This window comes from Physella acuta, unplaced genomic scaffold, assembly GCF_028476545.2.
Source record: "Physella acuta isolate Inbredline_101_S28 unplaced genomic scaffold, ASM2847654v3 ptg000466l, whole genome shotgun sequence".
NCBI lineage: Eukaryota > Metazoa > Mollusca > Gastropoda > Physidae > Physella > Physella acuta.
Genome location: NW_026731985.1, coordinates 1,191,744 through 1,207,500, shown reverse-complemented (window position 1 = coordinate 1,207,500; position 15,757 = coordinate 1,191,744). Strand labels below are relative to the sequence as shown.

The following is a 15,757-nucleotide window of genomic DNA, read 5'->3' as shown; positions in this document are numbered from 1 at the left end:
TCTATCTATCTATCTATCTATCTATCTATCTATCTATCTATCTATCTATCTATCTATCTATCTATCTATCTATCTATCTATCTATCTATCTATCTATCTATCTATCTATCTATCTATCTATCTATCTATCTATCTATCTGTCTGACAAGAACGCTCTAGAGAAAACACAAGCAATTTAAAAACATGCATAGTAATTCGAAAAACGAAGTATGACGTCGACACATTTAGCGCACAGAGTAGAAAATAATCTCAAGCCGGATAGTGCACACATTGATATGACGTCATTGATTATCGAGTAAACATTCAATACAAAGGCAATTTGGTGTAATCTAAGTGGTTTGCGTGAAGAGTTCCTTTCATACAATTCTTCGGGTAGGGGCGAAGCCCCACCCCCGCGTAAGAACGTTTGAGCCCCCCCCCCCCTCGGGGAGGGGGCGGACACTGGAAAAAGTATATAATTATATTTCGTTGAATGGGACGGTAGACATGTTTTTTTAGGGGGGTGGAATGGGGTGTGTGTGTGTGGGGGGGGGGGGTGGGGTGGTTTTAATTTAGACTTTTTCCTCCCCGGAGAGGGGTGGTGGTACTTGAAATTTTCGGTGGCGGGGGTAGAATTTTCGGGGAGGGGGCGGACACTGGAAAAAGTATATAATTATATTTCGTTGAATGGGACGGTATACATGTTTTGTGGGGGGTGGGGGTGTGGTGGGGGGTGGGGGTGGTGTGTGTGGGGGGTGGGGGGGGTGGTGTGTGTGGTGGGTGGGGTGGTTTTAGTTTAGACTTTTTCCTCCCCGGAGAGGGGTGGGGGTACTTGAAATTTTCGGGGGCGGGGGTAGAATTTTCGGGGAGGGGGCGGACACTGGAAAAAGTATATAATTATATTTCGTTGAATGGGACGGTATACATGTTTTGTGGGGGGTGGGGGTGTGGTGGGGGGTGGGGGTGGTGTGTGTGTGGGTGGGGGGTGGTGTGTGTGTGGGTGGGGGGTGGTGTGTGTGGGGGTGGGGGGTGGGGGGTGGGGGGTGGTTTTAGTTTAGAGAAAAGAGACAGCACTATCAGCCTAGCGCCCGGTGTATCCTTCCTCAACGGGCCATTTTTCTCGTATATATATATGTATATAATGTATATAACATATAATATTTGTGTGTGACAATATTAGAGATTTAGAGTGTTTGTGTGTAGATTTAAAATGTGTGCGTATATAACGTCAACACATTCATGTCTAGTATTCTCTTGTACCCAGAATGCCTCACTTTGATTCTAGAAGAAGTGCTAAAGCACCCGCAGCCATCGGTGCAGAAGCAGATGTCCCTGTGTGGCTATCTGTGCATCCGTTGTGAATATCTGAACTCACCTATATATATATATATATATATATATATATATATATATATATATATATATATATATATATATATATATATATATATATATATAGTGGTTTTGTAGAAGAGCCTAGTAAGTATCGAGTTGTTTTATGAGGTAAACACGAGAGGGACGTGTAGATAAATTACCACCCCCCTTCCGTAGCCGTTGCTGTAGGTGGTCGTCATGGTGGAGGCACAGCGTTCAGAGTAGCTGGGGATGGTGCCATGCTGGGGAGCAAACACGTACTGGTGGTTATGTAGGTACTAGACATGTGTGTGGGGGGGGGGGGGACTTACAAGTCACGTGACATCGACACTAACAAAAACTTCTGCTTCCGCCAGGTCCTATACTTAAATGTACCTGGCCAGTAGTTGTAATCGTTAACATGCTTACACTCACACCCATATCAACATGCAGAATAACACCTAATATTAAGTTAACATGTACACACCCATATATATATATATATATATATATATATATATATATATATATATATATATATATATATATATATATATATATATATATATATATATATATATAGGCCTATGTATGCGTGTGTGTATCGACAAAGACTTACTTCAGTAGCACTGTTGACACTGATGATGTGTGTGTGTCTGTGTGTGTGTCTGTGTGTGTGTCTGTGTGTGTGTGTGTCTGTGTGTGTGTGTATCGACAAAGACTTACTTCAGTAGCACTGTTGACACTGATGATGATGTGTGTATGTGTGTGTGTGTGTGTCTGTGTGTGTGTGTCTGTGTGTCTGTGTGTGTGTGTGTATCGACAAAGACTTACTTCAGTAGCACTGTTGACACTGATGATGATGTGTGTATGTGTGTGTGTGTGTGTCTGTGTGTGTGTGTCTGTGTGTCTGTGTGTGTGTGTGTATCGACAAAGACTTACTTCAGTAGCACTGTTGACACTGATGATGTGTGTGTGTGTCTGTGTGTGTCTGTGTGTGTGTGTCTGTGTGTGTGTGTGTGTCTGTGTGTGTGTGTATCGACAAAGACTTACTTCAGTAGCACTGTTGACACTGATGATGATGTGTGTATGTGTGTGTGTGTGTCTGTGTGTGTGTGTGTGTATCGACGAAGACTTACTTCTGTAGCACTGTTGACACTGATGAATGTGATGATGTGTGTGTGTGTCTGTGTGTGTGTGTGTATCGACGAAGACTTACTTCAGTAGCACTGTTGACACTGATGATGTGTGTGTGTCTATGTGTGTGTCTGTGTGTGTATGTGTCTGTGTGTGTGTGTGTGTGTGTCTGTGTGTGTCTGTGTGTGTGTATCGACGAAGACTTACTTCTGTAGCACTGTTGTCACTGATGATGATGTGTGTGTGTCTGTGTGTGTGTCTGTGTGTGTCTGTGAGTGTGTGTATCGACGAAGACTTACTTCAGTAGCACTGTTGACACTGATGATGATGTGTGTATGTGTGTGTGTGTGTCTGTGTGTGTGTGTCTGTGAGTGTGTGTATCGACGAAGACTTACTTCAGTAGCGCTGTTGACACTAATGATGTGAATGTTTGAAGCGTAACCGTCAGCGTTACAGTGGTCATGTTTACCTCCGTCACCTGAAGCCCAGACGTACAGGCTACCTTTGCCACCCCGACCCTAGATAGATGGGGTTAACAGATTAGACCTACAGCAAAACATTAACCCCCCCCCCCCCCAACCCCACAGATTAGCCATACATCAACCCATAAACGCGAGGTCTATGTTGGGCGAGGTCTATGTTTCTGTGTAAAAACCAATAAACTTTGTGTGAAGTCACATCACATCTACAACTACCTAACCAAACAGAAAGTTAGGATTAAATCAAAGGTTAACCTCTTTAACACCAAGCTCATAAGCTTTCTGTGCTATGAGGGATGGGCCATCCAGCAGTTCGCCGTTGTCCTGTGGCCCCCAGCTACAAGAATAGATGTCAACTTCCTCCCGCTTGTAAGCAAACACCTCGCCGTCCAGCCTTTTCGTCAAGGCACCGTCCAACACTCGAATTGCTTCAAAAACACGTCACATTTAGTAAACGAAACAATTTGAAAGTGAGTTGCTTTTGTTATGAAATTTGCTAAACAATCATACAGAGTTTTTAAAAATATTAATTTTGTGCTTTAATAAACTTCACTATAACAAAGAATTTTAAATAAATTACCAAATTACCAATGTAATGTACCTACTGTAGCACTAATGTAATGTACCTACTGTAGCCCTAATGTATTGGACCTACTGTAGCACTAATGTATTGGACCTACTGTAGCACTAATGTAATATACCTACTGTAGCACTAATGTAATATACCTACTGTAGCACTAATGTACCTACTGTAGCACTAATGTACCTACTGTAGCACTAATGTAATTTACCTACTGTAGCACTAATGTACCTACTGTAGCACTAATGTACTGTACCTACTGTAGCACTAATGTACCTACTGTAGCACTAATGTACCTACTGTAGCACTAATGTACCTACTGTAGCACTAATGTACCTACTGTAGCACTAATGTAATTTACCTACTGTAGCACTAATGTACCTACTGTAGCACTAATGTACTGTACCTACTGTAGCACTAATGTACCTACTGTAGCACTAATGTACCTACTGTAGCACTAATGTACCTACTGTAGCACTAATGTAATTTACCTACTGTAGCACTAATGTACCTACTGTAGCACTAATGTACTGTACCTACTGTAGCACTAATGTAATTTACCTACTGTAGCACTAATGTATTGGACCTACTGTAGCACTAGTGTAATATACCTACTGTAGCACTAATGTAATATACCTACTGTAGCACTAATGTACTGTACCTACTGTAGCACTAATGTACTGTACCTACTATACTACTAATGTACTGTACCTACTGTAGCACTAATGTACCTACTGCAGCACTAATGTAATGTACCTGGTGTAGCACTAATGTACTGTACCTACTGTAGCACTAATGTACTGTACCTTCTGTAGTACTAATGTACTGTACCTACTATACTCTTAATGTACTGTACCTACTGTAGCACTAATGTAATATACCTACTGTAGCACAAATGTACTGTACCTACTATACTACTAATGTACTGTACCTACTATAGCACTAATGTACCGTACCTACTATACTACTAATGTACTGTACCTACTATAGTACTAATGTACTGTACCTACTATACTACTAATGTACTGTACCTACTGTAGCACTAATGTACTGTACCTACTGTACCTACTGTAGCACTAATGTACTGTACCTACTGTAGCATTAATGTATTGTACCTACTATAGCACTAATGTACTGTACCTACTGTATCCACTGTACCACTAATGTACTGTATCTACTATAGCACTAATGTACTGTACCTACTGTATCCACTGTACCACTAATGTACTGTACCTACTGTATCCACTGTACCACCAATGTACTGTACCTACTATAGCACTAATGTACTGTACCTACTATATCCACTGTACCACTAATGTACTGTACCTACTGTACCTACTGTAGCACTAATGTATTGGACCTACTGTAGCACTAGTGTAATATACCTACTGTAGCACTAATGTAATATACCTACTGTAGCACTAATGTACCTACTGTAGCACTAATGTACTGTACCTACTGTAGCACTAGTGTAATATACCTACTGTAGCACTAATGTAATATACCTACTGTAGCACTAATGTACTGTACCTACTGTAGCACTAATGTACTGTACCTACTATACTACTAATGTACTGTACCTACTGTAGCACTAATGTACCTACTGCAGCACTAATGTAATGTACCTGGTGTAGCACTAATGTACTGTACCTACTATAGTACTAACGTACTGTACCTCCAATGTTGCTGTTGAAGGCTATGCCGACACCGCAGATGTGGTTGTCTGCCATCATGGAAACGACCCCAGCACACCTCGTACCGTGGCTTATAAAACACATTCTTTTAAAAACTAATGGTTATTGATGATCTTACTTACATTTTGTAAACTACAACTTATTGATGATCTTACTTACATTTTGTAAACTACAACTTATTGATGATCTTACTTACATTTTTTAAACTACAACTTATTGATGATCTTACTTACATTTTTTAAACTACAACTTATTGATGATCTTACTTACATTTTTAAACTACAACTTATTGATGATCTTACTTACATTTTTAAACTAAAACGTATTGATGATGTTTCTTACATTTTTAAACTACAACTTATTGATGATGGGATGTACATTTTTAAAGTACAACTTATTGATGATGTTACCTACATTTTTTAAACCTAACACTAATTGTTGATGTTATTTTTATGTCAAAACGTGGCTAGATTAAACTGTGTTCCTGGGAGGAGTCACTAATTAGATAAACTGTGACTCTAGGAGGAGTCACTAATTAGATAAACTGTGACTCTGAGAGGAGTCACTAATTAGATAAACTGTGACTCTAGGAGGAGTCACGCATGGACTCACTTGTTAGAATTCTCATTGTCATAACGGGGAGTAGGGTCGGTGTCATTGTCGAAGAAATCATGGCTGACGTTTGCATTCTGGGGAAGAAATACTATTGGTGACACACAACACTGGTGACACACAACACTGGTGACACACAACACTGGTGACACACAACACTGGTGACACACAACAATGGTGACACTAGGTGACACACAACGTTGGTGACACACAACACTGGTGACACACAACATTGGTGACACACAACACTGGTGACACACATCACTGGTGACACACAACAATGGTGACACTAGGTGACACACAACGTTGGTGACACACAACACTGGCGACACACAACATTGGTGACACACAACACTGGTGACACAAAACACTGGTGACACCAGGCGATACACAAAATTGGTGACGCACACTACTGGTGACACTAGGTGAAACACAACGTTGGTGACACACATTGCTGGTTATGGTGATTATACATATTTTTACACGGTCATGTAAAGTGTTGAAATGCAACGCTGGTCAAACTACATTGATGCTGGTGATACAATATTTGTGACACTATAGTCGTGACACAACAATGGTGAGACACAACATTTGTGGTGGTGACACACAACAATGGTATTATACAAAATAGGTGACACTTGATGATATACGACTTTAGTAACACAGAATTTTCTGATATTTGGTGACACACAAGTCGTGGCAGACATCATTAGTGGAACACAACATTTGTCAAAAACCTTTTTGTCAAAAACATTTGTCAAAAACCTTTTTGTCAAAACAATTGTCAAAAACATTTTTGTCAAAAACATTTTTGTCAAAAACAAACTTTTTTGGCAAAAAACATTTTGTCAAAAACATTTTGTCAAAAAACATTTTTGTCAAAGGTTAAACATCTTTGTCAAACATTTTTGGCAAAAAACATTTTGTCAAAAACATTTTGTCAAAAAACATTTTTGTCAAAGGTTAAACATTTTTGTCAAAAACATTTGTCAAAAACATGTGTCAAAAACATATTGTCAAAAATTGTCAAAAACATTTGTCAAAAACATTTGTCAAAAACATGTGTTAAAAACATTTGTCAAAAATTGTCAAAAACATTTGTCAAAAACATTTGTCAAAAACATTTTGTCAAAAAAACATTTTTGTCAAAGGTTAAACATTTTTGTCAAAAACATTTGTCAAAAACATTTGTCAAAAACATGTGTCAAAAACATTTGTCAAAAATTGTCAAAAACATTTTGTCAAAAACATTTTGTCAAAAATATTTTGTTAAAAACATTTTTGTCAAAGGTTAAACATTTTTTTCAAAAACATTTGTCAAAAACAATTGCCAAAAACATTTGTCACATTATGTGTCAACAAAAGTGGCAGAGAACAAAGTGAAGTTCCACTTTCAGACCGAACGAACCATAGGGCAGATGAAGTAGAGTTAATATGTGAGCTCGGCGTATGAAGGGATAATGTAGTTAGCATTATGCCCAGCCGCTTATATTTTCCCTAACGTGAGCCAGGTACTCGTCAGAGCTGAGTGGACTCAGAGACGTCCTGCAGTCTCCATTCATGACCGAGATACGAACTAGAGACCATCAGGCTAGCAGTCGAGCGCTCTACCGCCAGACCACGCCGTCCAAAACAGACCAAAGTAAGAACTTTAAAAATGATGTCGTGGACATTAATGAATAAAACACAAGTGGAGATGTATTATAACAGAGATAATAAGAGAAGGACAATAAACATATAGTGATGACAATAAACAAGGGGCGGAGTGGTCTAGCGGTAGAGAGCTCGACTGCTAACCCGTAAGTCTCGAGTTCGAATCCGGGTTCAAGTCAGTAGACCGTCCCTGAGTCCACCCAACTCAGATGGGTACCTAACTCACGTTAGGGAAAGTAAAGGCGGCTGGGCATAGTGTTTACCACACTATCTCTTCATATGCCGAGGTCACAGAAACAAGTGAACTCTACTTCACTTGCCCTATAGACCGTCAGGTTTGAAAGGGAAACTTTTTACTACTTTACTTTATGACAATAAACATATAGTGATGACAATAAACATATGGTGATGACAATGACAATAAACATATGGTGATGACAAAGACAATAAACAAATGGTAATGTGCTAAGAGACCTATCACATAACAATGCTGAAGCACTCACGTAATTGTCTTTCAAGTCTGGATGATTGAACTCCAATCCTGCAAAAATACGATTCGTTTATACTTATTTCTCTTGTTTGTTTCTACTTATTCCCCTTGTTTGGTTTTTACTTATTTCCCTTGTTTGGTGTGTATGGCCTACTTATTACCCTTGTTTGGTTTTACTTATTTCCCTTGTTTGGTTTTTACTTACTTCCATTGTTTGGTTTTTGCTTATTTCCCTTGTTTGGTTTTTGCTTCTTTCCCTTGTTTGGTGTGTAGGGCCTACTTATTTCCCTTTATTGGTTATGCTAATTTCCCTTGTTTGGTTTGTACTTATTTTCCTTGTTTGGTTTATACTTATTTCCCTTTTTACTTTCTCGTATATACGTAGTATAGAGAAAGTATTGTAATCGTGCAAAAAAAAAAAATCGAGATTTTTACAAATCTCGACGTTTTACACCTCACTGATACGGAAAAACATAATTTTGCAATCTTGTCCGTATGTCTGTGTGTGTGTGTGTCTGTCTGTCTGTCCGTGTGTAAACACGATAACTTGAGTACCGTTACAGCTAGGTTGATGAAATTTCATATATAAGTATTTTATCAAAATCGTAGATCCGTATCAACTTTTGAGCGATTTCCGATAACCGGAAGTGGTACTTTTCCTACTTTGAATTTTTCAAAAGCCTATAACTTGAGTACTATTTCAGATAGATAAATGAAATTTCACATGTAAGTAAAAGATCTAATTCTCTACCTTCTGTTAAATTTTGAGTAATTTCCGTTGACTGGAAGTAGTAATTTACGCTACTTCCGATTTCTCAAAAAACTAATGTAAATTTTTAAAGTACTAATAATATTGCGCACTATTATACGCGTTTTTATTCGGCGTTTGCTTGGTGCGCAATGTTTTTTTTTATGAGATTCTATTCTATTTTTAAAAGTTTAAGTATTTAAAATGGATTAAAAATCATAACTATATCCCCAGTTACCATCCCCTGTTGTTTTATATAAGAATATTCGAGAAAGTTTAGGGGAGATCACTACCGGTTTATTTGGTTTGTACTTATTTCCCTTGTTTGGTTTATACTTATTTCCCTTTTTTGGTTTGTACTTATTTCCCTTGTTTGGTTTTACTTATTTCCATTGTTTGGTTTTACTTATTTCCGTTGTTTGGTTTTACTTATTTCCATGAACTTAAACATGACCTTAACTTTAATGGTTTGACCTTAAACGTGAGATATTAAAACATGTGCATGCTCACGGTGTAAAGATTTGATACATTCGCATTTAACGCTCACGAAGTTTTTATTTGTATGGAAAACACAATCACGTTCTAAAAGATATTTTTTAAATATGGGTGCGACTAAGAAGGTGGTGAAGAGATACCTGAAGCACTGTATCAAAACGTGATTATCTGCAGCAAAAATAGTAGCATTAGCACGCAAAAACATTTATATCTTCGGGCTTCAATAAAATATAAGCTTGGGATAAAATTTCTTTTTATTTAGTTTTTTTTAAATTAATTTTTATATTGCCTGTATTTTTTTCCATTTAAAAACTTTTTTTTGATAAATCCATTTTTTAGAACTTGAATGGGTGTAGTACATTAGCGGCATTAGCGGTGTGTAACCCTACTCGTATTGTTTGGTAGATTATATTTATACGAGCCGTCCCGCGGCCTAGCATACGCCGCTATACGCCGCTATTTATTGACGGCTGAAGACTTCTCGAAAGACACAGTTGTCCGAATGGGGTGGGTGGGTACACGCTGTTGCGCATGCCTGGAGAGCGATGGATGGGGGAAGGGGGGGGGGGGGCTGGAGGAGGGTTAGTGAGTCGGCGTAGAGAATTATATTTGTATACGATGTATATAAATATGTATATAAATATGTGTACATATATGTATATATATATATATATATATATATATATATATATATATATATATATATATATATATATATATATATATATATATATATATATATATATATATATATGTGAGTGCATATATATATATATATATATATATATATATATATATATATATATATATATATATATATATATGTGTGTGTGTGTGTGTGTGTGTGTGTGTGTGTGTGTTTGTGTATGTGTTGATAGATACAGATATAGATATTGTTTTTAAAATCGACTGTGAGATGGAATGCGAGGGTAATGACACTTAAAGTGTGCCCGAGTAAAGTAAAACACCTGTTCCATGTCTAACTAGCACACGTGACACGTCCTAGTTTGTTCAAATAGACATGCCGACCAATCAATACAAACTATTCGATGGGAGTCTAGAGACTTTTGGAGCTGTGGGAGTCAATACATTTATAGTGGGAGTCGGATTTATAGTCGGATTTAGTACATTATAGTTTGAGTCAATAGCTTTATAGTGGGAGACGGTACATTATAGTGGGAGTCAGTAGCTTTATAGTGTGAGTAAGTAACTTTATACTGGGAGTCAGTAACTTTATACTGGGAGTCAGTAGCTTTATAGTCGGAGTTAGTAACTTTATCGTACGGACCAGAAAATCGATTAATAAGAAATGATAAATATTAAATTGAGAAATGATAAATTAAATATTTTTTTTTGTTAAAATATAAATATAAACAAAAAAGTATAACTCTACTGAGTATTCGTTACTCCTTATATCCACAAGTCAGCTCTCTTATAATGCAATGCTCTGATCTAGCATTAAACATGACCATTGTGGTAAAGGTTTTGTACATTGAACTAATTGCTCTCACTTTGAGTTGATTTATAGCAGACCAGTGATCGTGTTTAAAGCAAATATTCGCCGTGTACTGTCGACTTAATTAAGTACGTGAAGAACGTTATGTCATTTGTTTACAAAACATCGACGTACAATTACTGGATACTAAAAGTGTATTAATCTTATGGTACACATCATAGTTTTCTATTGAAGTAATACGCATCACAATCTTTGGTAGCGCTCAACACTGGAAATATTTTTAATCAATTTAAGCTATCTAATCTTTTACTGTTAAAAATCATAAGTATGGATTATTTTCATAGTTCAAAGAATATTTTTAAAAAATTGTTTTACTTGTAAAGTTAAATTAAATTTCTGTAATATTTATTTATCAATAATATATAGTATGATAGATGCAGTAGAGTTTTATGCCTATTAGGGGTTAAACGTGCAGGCGACCGATCTTATTAGGTACGGTGGGTTGATTAGTAATCAAGGCCCACCTAACAAACATTTAACATTTATTATCTAACCGCCATCAAGTATCAAATAACTAACCGTCATCAAGTATCACATAACTAACCGTCATCAAGTATCACATAACTAACTGTCATAAAGTATCACATAACTAACCGTCATAAAGTATCACATAACTAACCGTCATCAAGTATCACATAACTAACCGTCATCAAGTATCACATAACTAACCGTCATCAAGTATCACACAACTAACTGTCATAAAGTATCACATAACTAACTGTCATAAAGTATCACATAACTAACCGTCATCAAGTATCACACAACTAACTGTCATAAAGTATCACATAACTAACTGTCATAAAGTATCACATAACTAACCGTCATCAAGTATCACAATCGTGACATTTCTGCCGGTATAGCCCATCTCCCAACATTCCTTGACATTCATATGCGGTTTCTAGGATTATATATATATATATATATATATATATATATATATATATATATATATATATATATATATATATATATATATATATATATACATATATATATATATATATATACATATAAAATATTATATATATATACATATTTATTTATATAATTAAACAATATATATAATCCTAGATTTAGATTTACAGCCTATATATATATATATATAAATATATATATATATATATATATATATATATATATATATATATATATATAAATATATATATATATATATATATAGATAATCCTAGACAAATCATGTCTAATATATATGTATATATATATATATATATATATATATATATATATATATATATATATATATATATATATACACATTTATATACATTTATTTAGATAATTAAAAGAAATATATATTCCTAGATTTATATTTACAGCCTATTTATATATATATATATATATATATATATATATATATATATATATATATATATATATATATATATATAACTATACAGTAAACAGAGTTGCAGTCTTACATTGTCCTCAAACATTAGATACCACTCGTGCTTATAATCTGGATCGTTAAATCCCCTCTCTGTGTAAAATCCCCTTTTTTCTAGTTTGACAGTTTTTTGCTGCTCGGCTAAAGTCACCTGTAAAGGACAGACACATGCCGTGAGTGTTGACACAAAAACAACAGGATCGTATATTGTACTCACACATAGCCCGTCTCAGAGGCCTTGTTGGCCTACCCATAGTTTTATATGATCTAACCCCACATACATAAAACCTACGCTATAAAAAAAGTTAAATACCATACCCTGTCCGATCCCATTCTACCTGTCCCCACCCAACCTGCCGCACCCCACCGGCTCAAATGAGCCACCCCCACCCCCACCCCCACCCCTACCCTATCGTCCTCCAGGAGCCTCTTGGTGTTGGCTGTTGCTTCTCGTCGCGAACGTTTTCGTGTCCCTCGTCTCTCCAGCACATAGTGGTCAGGTATATACGTCATCTGAAACATAGTGGTCAGGTATATACGTCATCTGAAACATAGTGGTCAGGTATATACGTCATCTGAAACATATGGGTCAGGTATATACGTCATCTGAAACATAGTGGTCAGGTATATACGTCATCTGAAACATAGTGGTCAGGTATATACGTCATCTGAAACATAGTGGTCAGGTATATACGTCATCTGAAACATATGGGTCGGGTATATACGTCATCTGAAACATAGTGGTCAGGTATATACGTCATCTGAAACATAGTGGTCAGGTATAGACGTCATCTGAAACATAGTGGTCAGGTATAGACGTCATCTGAAACATAGTGGTCAGGTATATACGTCATCTGAAACATAGTGGTCAGGTATATACGTCATCTGAAACATAGGGGTCAGGTATATACGTCATCTGAAACATAGGGGTCAGGTATATACGTCATCTGAAACATAGTGGTCAGGTATATACGTCATCTGAAACATAGTGGTCAGGTATATACGTCATCTGAAACATAGGGGTCAGGTATATACGTCATCTGAAACATAGGGGTCAGGTATATACGTCATCTGAAACATAGGGGTCAGGTATATACGTCATCTGAAACATAGGGGTCAGGTATATACGTCATCTGAAACATAGGGGTCAGGTATATACGTCATCTGAAACATAGGGGTCAGGTATATACGTCATCTGAAACATAGGGGTCAGGTATATACGTCATCTGAAACATAGGGGTCAGGTATATACGTCATCTGAAACATAGGGGTCAGGTATATACGTCATCTGAAACATAGGGGTCAGGTATATACGTCATCTGAAACATAGGGGTCAGGTATATACGTCATCTGAAACATAGGGGTCAGGTATATACGTCATCTGAAACATAGGGGTCAGGTATATACGTCATCTGAAACATAGGGCTCAGGTATATACGTCATCTGAAACATAGGGGTCAGGTATATACGTCATCTGAAACATAGGGGTCAGGTATATACGTCATCTGAAACATAGGGGTCAGGTATATACGTCATCTGAAACATAGGGGTGATAGTATGTGGTTTTAGACTGTTATATAGTTGTACGTGAGATAGATATAACTTTTGCACGATCTCCACATATGTGACAGGTTGCTAAATGGGCGGTCGGAAAAATATCAGCAACGTGACGTAAAGTTTTGAATGTGTACGTGTATTAAAAATAAATACTGTTCAAAATAAGATTTATCCATGCTATCAAATTATGAATAGTAATGAGTTGCTATTATGTATGCAGAAATTAGATTTCTTAGTTAAAATTACTTTAATACTAGGCAAAGCCTTCCTATACCATAAAAAAGAAATTCTCACCATTGAAAATAATGTAGTGGTTTGAAAATCAAGGGCGTGGAGGGGGTGACCGACGAAAGCATAGAGGAACATAACATACAAATATACTTACACAAACACATATATCTACGCCTACTCTTACTCTTATGTCAATGCCAGCGCCTAAGCCTACTCATTCACGTACAAGTACACATACAACCACACCCACACTGACAACCAACAACCAACAACCTACAACCTAAAACCTACAACCTACAACCTAAAACCTACAACCTACAACCTACAACCTACAACCTAAAACCTACAACCTACAACCTACAACCTACAACCTACAACCTACAACCTAAAACCTACAACCTACAACCTACAACCTACAACCTACAACCTACAACCTACACCTACAACCTACAACCTACAACCTACAACCTACAACTACAACCTACAACCTACAACCTACACCTACAACCTACAACCTACAACCTACACCTACAACCTACAACCTACACCTACACCTACACCTACACCTACACCTACACCTACACCTAAACCTACACCTACACCTACACCTACACCTACACCTACACCTACACCTACACCTACACCTACACCTACACCTACACCTACACCTACACCTACACCTACACCTACACCTACACCTACACTTACACCTACACCTACACCTACACCCACACCCACACCCACACCTACACCCACGCCTACACCTACACCTACACGCACACCTTGTACATCCACACCCACACCCATACCCACATCCGTACCACAGTAGTTAGAAAAATGCGCAACGGAAAAATGAGCACATAAAAGACGCAAAGGAAAATTGTGCAAACAAATGCGCAAATAGAAATGTGCGCACACAGAACAAAACGAAAACAGTTACACTCACAGAAAAATAAATGATAGAAAAAAAACGAACGTAGGAAAATGGGCAAAAAAGTAATTCCTTCAAATTAAAAACACAGTAAAGCATTTGTGTGTGATCGTGCATGTGTGTTTGAGTTTATATATATATATATATATATATATATATATATATATATATATATATATATATATATATATATATATATATATATATATATATATAAGTTATTTTTGTATCGGTCAGTGTTTTACAACTATCACTTTTGTACAAATATCATTAGTGTACAAATATCATTTTTGTAGAAATATCATTATTGTACAAATATCATTAGAGTACAAATATCATTAGTGTACAAATATCACTGGTGTACAAATATCATTACTGTACATATATCCATGTTAATCTTGAACGAAGACTTACCGCTACCCAGGACAAAACTTACCGGTCTTATCAACGTGTAGCCATGCTGTCTTGCTACCTCCATGGCTACATCTAGCCCGCCTTTGATCCCAACAGCCCACTCGTTGAGGTAATGCAGGTCTTCACCATCGTCAGCAGTGGTCAGTTTATGCTGACTGTATATCCCCATTACCACCAGCAACGCTATCTCTAACTTGCCCATAATGTGACGGCCTGCTGTGTTGTATGTTTTCTCTGAGTGTTAGTTGTTCTATTGCCTGCATGTGTTGTTTGTGTTATGGCGTGTAAGTATTTTAAGACCATTTGATCCCGCCTGCTGATTGAGATATTAATACCATGTTTTAATCAAAGCCAGCTGCTGCCGGGGCCATCTTTCAATCAGTTCAGGTTTGCTTCAGTCGTAATACAGGCTGTCTCTCAGTTCTAACTAAAGTAGCGCCTCGTCTATATCTGGGTGGGCTTACATCATGATTAGTTATTGTG

The 15,757-nt window shown here is 37.0% G+C and overlaps 1 protein-coding gene across 1 annotated transcript in view; it reads right to left on the bottom strand.

Annotated features, from left to right (window-relative positions):
* The window catches only part of LOC131943821 (neuroendocrine convertase 1), an 18,266-nt gene extending 2,679 nt beyond the window's left edge, over positions 1 to 15,587 (bottom strand). The window contains exons 1-11 of the mRNA XM_059304113.1: positions 15,297 to 15,587; positions 12,550 to 12,654; positions 12,176 to 12,292; positions 11,556 to 11,634; positions 7,991 to 8,028; positions 5,835 to 5,911; positions 5,204 to 5,292; positions 3,204 to 3,376; positions 2,865 to 2,987; positions 1,515 to 1,595; positions 1,254 to 1,354 (exon numbers count right to left, since the gene is read on the bottom strand). Coding sequence (XP_059160096.1) covers positions 1,254 to 1,354; positions 1,515 to 1,595; positions 2,865 to 2,987; positions 3,204 to 3,376; positions 5,204 to 5,292; positions 5,835 to 5,911; positions 7,991 to 8,028; positions 11,556 to 11,634; positions 12,176 to 12,292; positions 12,550 to 12,654; positions 15,297 to 15,476 — 1,163 coding nt within the window. The 5' untranslated portion in view covers positions 15,477 to 15,587. The remainder of the gene's footprint in view (positions 1 to 1,253; positions 1,355 to 1,514; positions 1,596 to 2,864; positions 2,988 to 3,203; positions 3,377 to 5,203; positions 5,293 to 5,834; positions 5,912 to 7,990; positions 8,029 to 11,555; positions 11,635 to 12,175; positions 12,293 to 12,549; positions 12,655 to 15,296) is intronic.
* Positions 15,588 to 15,757: the final 170 nt, after the last annotated feature.